The sequence below is a fragment of the Hoplias malabaricus genome, chromosome 1, assembly GCF_029633855.1.
Source record: "Hoplias malabaricus isolate fHopMal1 chromosome 1, fHopMal1.hap1, whole genome shotgun sequence".
In the NCBI taxonomy this organism is placed as follows: Eukaryota; Metazoa; Chordata; class Actinopteri; order Characiformes; family Erythrinidae; genus Hoplias; species Hoplias malabaricus.
Window position 1 is genome coordinate 60,953,969 of NC_089800.1, and position 6,616 is coordinate 60,960,584.

Genomic DNA, 6,616 nt, shown 5'->3' on the forward strand with positions numbered 1-6,616 from the left:
GACACTACTACAACATGTCAGAACCCCAAATAGCGCACTATAAATTGAATATGGCACAGTTTCAGACACAGCAAGGGTCTTAGAATTGTAAGGTAAAAATATTACACGATCAGTCCGTACAGGGAGTAGATCAAGTGGCCGAGTTTTGATGTTGGGGTCAAGTTGTGGGAGATGGGACTATACTTTTTTGAATGCAAAGTAATAGAGTGCTTATGTACATGCATAAATACTTGCAAATAATGCCACAATGATGAAAGTCAAATGAATAAATGCAATATTAAAAAGTGTAAGAAAAGATACAAAGCGAGAATTAAATAACAAAATTTGACTTCTGTTGTATATCTGTTGTGTAACTGATCATTTTTAGTGATTTGCAGATAAAGGAGCAAATAGGATAGATTTCACTAAAACAAATCAAGAAGAAACTCTATCTGTGTTTAAACATGAACAAATTTGCCATTATATTTTATATACCATGGTAATTACAACTGTGCTATGATGTATGCTGAAAATTTATGTGAAAATGTAACACAGGTCGTTAACCTGAACTCAACAATTACTCATTGCTTGTGGTTTGTGGTCATGAACGGAAAAAATTCTGAGGTTAAGGCAGAGCTATAAAAGACCCCCATACACCTTGAAGCTGTACCACCTTGGAAGAATTTGTTCTGCCTTAAGACCATCATCATGCTTCAACACATCATTGTTGGTTTTTTACTCATCAGTGCAGGTAAAACCAGCAAATATTACTGCTTACATACAACCAGCCTTTAATTTCATGCCATCATCATATAAAATGATTATTAAATGCAATCTAAAGTGTTAAATCTTAAATGAAACGTAACTCTCTAAATCTAAAGGAAACATTGCTACATCAATTGATAAAAAGACACATAACTTTTAGTTGATGTGTTTTGAAGTGTTGCAATGACCGTGTTATTCACTCTGATTTTCAGCACGTGCAATGCACCTTGAATACCTGAAGGTGGACTCTGATGAGAAGCCTCTTGATGATACTTTGGTATACGTCTTTACTGATTAATTTTTAGAGTCACTGGGATTGTCATTATTATATAATCTGTTTAAATACAGTAATATTACAGCTTTCAAGTAGAGGAACATTATGAAAGCTCTATTAACTGTAATATTTTCTCTCTTTTCTCAGATTGGTCAGGATGTGGATTTGCATAGGAGTGGGATGAATCTCCCAGGTAAATGCTGGATGTGCAAGTGGGCCATGAAGTGGCTGAAGAAACACATCGGCAATAAAGACAAAGCAGTGAGTGTTAAGAATCAGAATGCATAGATAAAACAACAAAGAACCTCAAGGATTTCTAATATGATTAAAACTCTATCACAGGAGGCGATTAAGCAGAAACTGCACGAGGTCTGTGACAATATTCGAATACAGAAGTCTTTATGTAAGAAAATAGTTACTAAGAACATCGACATCTTGACTGAGGAGCTTTCTACCAATGATGATCCAGCCACTATTTGCGCTAGTATTAACATGTGCACGTGAGTAACAAATCACAGGAAACAAAAAGACTTGATAATATCATAGTTAGTTCTGACACCCCAGTGTGAATTGCTGAGAGATAATATAGGAGTGCCATTATAAAATGAAAATGGGACATTGACCAAATGTATTATAACATGAAAATGTTACAAGACACACTTACAAGACAGCAGGTGATGCCTGAGAGAACGGAGGTTTTTACCTTGCAGAATGTTAATAAACAATTTTAAAAATGTAACAACAAATGGCAATAACTGTGGAACTAGTAATGTGGTATGATCATGTTATCATGTTATAACATGAGATATTTTCACTGGCGTATTCATATTCAGCTTAAGTACGCCAGTGCCAGTGTCTTGCATTATAGCACTCCCTTTTATGTACAGTTGCTTTAGTATAAATGATCATTATTGCCCATTTTGAAAGAGATTAATGACTGAGGTAATACTGATAAAGTCTTCTGTCCAAATATTGCAGACCAAAACCCCCACCAGAATTCATCCAAGCTTTCCCAGAAGTCCAACTGATTCTCTGAACTCCATTTTGACAACAGCATTATGTGAAAAGCCTGCAATAAATAAATCATATCAATGTAACTGTATTATGCAATAATAATAATAAAGATCTAATAAATCACTGAAATATTTCACATTTTCCTGATTTCCTGATTCCTAGACAGAGATTAATTTACCTAAATGTCAGTGTTAGTCAGCTGACACACTGTAATACAAAGAGCCATTTCTTATCATTTGTGGTTTGTGTTGATGAAATAAAAAAAGTGTTAAGCACTGAGTGCGAAGTGACTTTGAAACTAAGACAATTATAAAACTCCAACTGACAATGAAGCAAGAACCTAAGAATATAAAAGACAACAATCATGCTCCAAAAAATTCTCATCTCATTTTTACTTATCAGTGCAGGTAAGACCAGCATTTTTTTACCTTTTGTGTATGACTAACTTTTGATTTAACTAAAATAAATTTTATATATTTCACAAGCAGCCATACCCATTGAAATGCATTTAGAACTACAAGTGAACACGTAGACAACAATGACTTGATTTTGTGTTATCCACTCTGCTAACCAGCCTGTGCAATGCACCTGGAATACCTGAAAGTAGCCTCTGACCAGGAGCTGCATGATGAAACTTTGGTATGCTTTTTACTGATGTATTTTAACAGCAATTGGGATGCTTTACCACGATGTATATTATGCCTTAACCAAGACGTGGTCTGTGAAACGTCAGTGGTCCCAGTACTGACTTTGGTCATATCACTCAAATGAAGGAGCTTTATTTATGCTCTGTTCACTGTCATAATATGTCTCTTATTTCTTAGGCTCTTGCTCAAGATGCGGAGTTGCATATGCCTGGGGATGAAGTCCAGGGGAGATGCATGGTGTGTACGTGGGCTATGAGGAAACTTAAAAGAATTCTTGGAAATGGAGCTAGTCAGGTGAGTGTTGGGTGTCATACCTTTTAAATGGTTATTACATAGTACTTCTCAATGTATAAATCATAGTTTTTCAGGCGCTGAACATATACTTTTATGGTTTAAATGTTACCACAGGACATTGTTCAGGCGAAACTGAATGACGTCTGCAATGGTATTCACTTCCTGAAGTCAACATGCATTTGCATGGTAAAGTCTTACGCAGACACTTTGACTGAGGAGCTCTCAACCTCTGATGATCCAGCAACCATCTGCTCCAATGTTGGCCTTTGTTTGTGAGAAACAAACAGTGTTTTCAGACATAAGTGCATGACCAATTAGTCATTGCTTGCAAGATTTACAATGTCTTTATTAGGTGGGGATTTTCTAAATTACTAAGCAGCTTCACATAAACAGCAGGAATTCATACAAGCTTTTCCAGAAATTCAGGAAAAACTACAATAGTTCCCATCTCCATCATGGCAGCTGCCTGACAAAAAATGTATAAAAATATTACAGAAATGTCTTCTGTATTAATAAAGCCTGCTTTTTGCTCTAATAAATAATGAAAACATTCTCAATGGGTTTCCTTCATTTTTTTCTACTCAAAGTAAAATGTACTGTTATTCTTTCAGACTACAGGTTTGTTGAATGAAGAATGAAATATAGCTCCTTAAGAGCATGGTGCTGTGTCTGTATATGTTTTTGGCCATTCAACTTTCATTTTGTAATGAGAAATGGAAAACAGCAATGGAAAACTCTTTATCCAAACTTTATTTTAAAATTAAAAGAAGAAAAATGGTAAAAGAACCATTATCTGATATTCATATTGATCTGGAAAATGTGATGCTCACTCCCAGACTCTCAAAAACTGGATTATTTTGCAGATGACTCCTCATCACTAAATACGTATATGTTAAATTAACTCTGCCTGCTCAGAGACGCTGCACAATACGTTCAAAGTTAACAAGCCTAGCATCACCCTGACCAAAACCCCAGAAAACAAACCACGGAGCATTTCCTGTATGAATTCACTTGCAATTTTCTTTTCTGTTTTTTAAATCAGAAAAATGCATTTGCCATTTACCTTTTGAAATGAAATAATTCAAATCAAATAACAAGGTGTCTTCCTTTTATTTTTTTATTTTAATTTTTTTTAATGTTCCCATTTTAAAAGGATAATTAAATGGTACAATATAGAGGAAAATAAACTCAGAAAAGAAGCAGGCAAAGGTGAAAAACACAACAAACACAAGCATCTCCTGAGTAGTGCTGTTGTCTAAGTGTTATCACAGTCATCAATAGATTGCTGATTCAAGCACACAAGCTGTCTGTTGCCGGAAGTCCAAAACTAAAAGGGTTTGATTTTCATCCAATACACTTTCATCCAATAAAAGTATGAGAATATATTTCTCAGCATTTGCTAACTCTCGGTTCTCTCACACTGGAAAAAATGTAAGGTGCTTGTACCCAGCTCTGGCTGGGTAAATGACAAACAAACAAAATGTTTTGGTCCAAACACCAAATCAACTTTCCAACCAATCAGCAACTGGCTGTGTTCATGTTTGTTCAGAACGGTGGAAGGGGAATAACAGTTCCTTCCCCCTCCATCCTTATCTTTAAAGTTCTACAGCTCTGGCGCACCCTCTCTTTCTCCTTCACTGGTCACGTGGGTGTTGCAGTCAGAGACAGAGTAATGTAGGTCTTTTGAACCTGTTGGAGAGTGGCTGTAGTGCTTTGGTGGAATATGCCACAATTTGAGTAAACCTTCAGAAAAAAAAGTGTGTTGGGGTGATATATCACATATTTGCTCATCACTAATTGATTTTATTGTTGTTGAGTTTTCGGGGGGGGGGGGGGGGGGGTTAATTATGGGACAATTCTGATGCCACTTCTTTTGCCATACATTTCTAGAATGTTAGTATTTACCTTTGAAGCACTTATGAGTGGAGAGTGGAGATCTGGCAACCCGTTTGGCTATTTCTGTACCCGTTTGGAAGCTGTTTTGATCGCTCGGGTTTTCCTGTTTAATCGTTTCCATTGTTATTTCTATATTTATATCTGTTTTTATAACCTACTTACCATCCATAGATCTATCTTTTAGATTGTCTCCGCAGGAATATTCATTACAGAGGCACTAAAACTGCCACCGGACCCTGGAGTAACGTTCTTGGTGTAAGTTACTAAAATTCACTAAAAGCGGTAAGTACCTGCAATTCCATGGCTACTACTGGCTGTTTTGCCTGTTCAGAGTGTGGCATGTTTAGTTTAACGCCCTTTTCCACCTCTAGCGATAAATATAGTGGTTGTATTTGTAGTAAGTGTCAGCTAGTTAGCTCTCTGGTGGATAAAGTGGACCAGCTAGAAGTGCGCATCCGGAGCTTATTATTGTTGAGGGATAAACAGCGAGATTCAGTGTTAGCAACTCCGGGTGCCTTAGGGAGAGTTAGCACCCCCACGACTCCGGCGTTAGAGCCCTCACAGCAGGGTGAATGGGTGACGTCTCGGCGTCATAGCCGGAGAGCTAAGGCTGATGCTAACGCTGAGGCCAAAGCTAGCCCACCGGGACACCACGCTCCTCCGATTCGCGTGTCAAACAGGTTTGCCCCGCTCAGCGAAGCACCCGCTGAGGAGCCTGTTAAGAGTGCTCTGGTTATAGGAGACTCTATTGTTCGGCATGTGAAATTAGCTACTCCTTTAGGGGCGCCGGCAGTAACAGTTAGCTGTTTATCGGGAGCCAGAGCGCCGGATATTAGTGGCAACCTTAGACTGTTAGCTAATAGGAGATATTCGAGGGTAGTCATTCATGTAGGGGCCAATGATATTCGTCTGCGGCAGTCTGAGGTAACTAAGGGTAATATTACAGAGGTGATTAAACTGGCCCAGACGATGTCCGATGCCGTAATCTGCTCTGGTCCCATACCAATGCGGCGTGGCGACGAAGCTTACAGCAGACTTTGGGCGTTAAACTGCTGGATGTCCAAGTGGTGTTCCGAAAATCAAGTGGGCTTTATAGACAATTGGTTACGTTTTGAGGGCAAGCCTGGTCTTATAGGTAGGGATGGTATCCACCCCACGCGGGAGGGTGCTGCCTTACTTTCTTGCAGTATAGCACATAGTCTTTTAGTTAGTCGGCAGAGTAGTGTAGATAGCTGCTGACAATCCAGAGCCGGGACCAGGCCGCAGACAGACAGGCTAAACCGACCGTCTGCGAACTGTCTTGAGGCGTCACCCAGGTTCAACTGTATTGAGACTGTGTCTTTCCCCCGAACTAAATGTAAAAGTAGAAAAACAAAATCAGCCTGTTTCAGCAACCTAATCAATATTAAATCATACACAACACCTAGCAGCAACACCTCAGAACTAAAATTTGGGTTACTCAACATAAGATCACTAAACTCAAAAGCACTCATCGTAAATGATATTATAAGTGATCATAAATTCAATGTTTTCTGTCTCACGGAAACGTGGGTTAAACCAAATGAATATTTAGCACTAAATGAAGCCACCCCCCTAGGCTATAATTATGCACATAGCCCAAGAATATCAGGCAAAGGAGGTGGAGTATGTGTAATTTACCAAAATACCCTAGAAATTAGTCTTAAACAATGTGACACCTTTTCTTCTTTTGAGGTTCTCTCCACTATTATTACAAATCCGGTCACAA

At 38.4% G+C, this 6,616-nt stretch overlaps 2 protein-coding genes across 2 annotated transcripts; both read left to right on the plus strand.

Annotated features, from left to right (window-relative positions):
* The first annotated feature begins 605 nt into the window (after positions 1 to 605).
* LOC136695534 (antimicrobial peptide NK-lysin-like) lies at positions 606 to 2,157 on the plus strand. Its single transcript, XM_066669659.1, has 5 exons — positions 606 to 730; positions 957 to 1,021; positions 1,166 to 1,279; positions 1,361 to 1,518; positions 1,997 to 2,157. Exons 1-5 carry the CDS (start codon positions 688 to 690, stop codon positions 2,052 to 2,054), a joined length of 438 nt encoding a protein of 145 aa, XP_066525756.1. The 5' UTR covers positions 606 to 687; the 3' UTR covers positions 2,055 to 2,157.
* Positions 2,158 to 4,662: 2,505 nt separating this feature from the next.
* LOC136695524 (uncharacterized) lies at positions 4,663 to 6,230 on the plus strand. The gene is made up of 2 exons (XM_066669648.1): positions 4,663 to 4,730; positions 5,054 to 6,230. The coding sequence occupies exon 2, from the start codon at positions 5,170 to 5,172 to the stop codon at positions 6,106 to 6,108; it is 939 nt and encodes a 312-aa protein (XP_066525745.1). The 5' UTR covers positions 4,663 to 4,730; positions 5,054 to 5,169; the 3' UTR covers positions 6,109 to 6,230.
* The last annotated feature ends 386 nt before the right edge of the window (positions 6,231 to 6,616 follow it).

Bases quoted from the DNA above. Each gene is read 5' to 3' on its own strand.
- LOC136695534 (XM_066669659.1), top strand. From the start codon at position 688: ATGCTTCAACACATCATTGTTGGTTTTTTACTCATCAGTGCAG. The intron at 1,022-1,165 runs GTATACGTCTTT...CTCTTTTCTCAG, and splicing joins AGCCTCTTGATGATACTTTG to ATTGGTCAGGATGTGGATTT. The intron at 1,280-1,360 runs GTGAGTGTTAAG...ACTCTATCACAG, and splicing joins TCGGCAATAAAGACAAAGCA to GAGGCGATTAAGCAGAAACT.
- LOC136695524 (XM_066669648.1), top strand. From the start codon at position 5,170: ATGGCTACTACTGGCTGTTTTGCCTGTTCAGAGTGTGGCATGTTTAGT.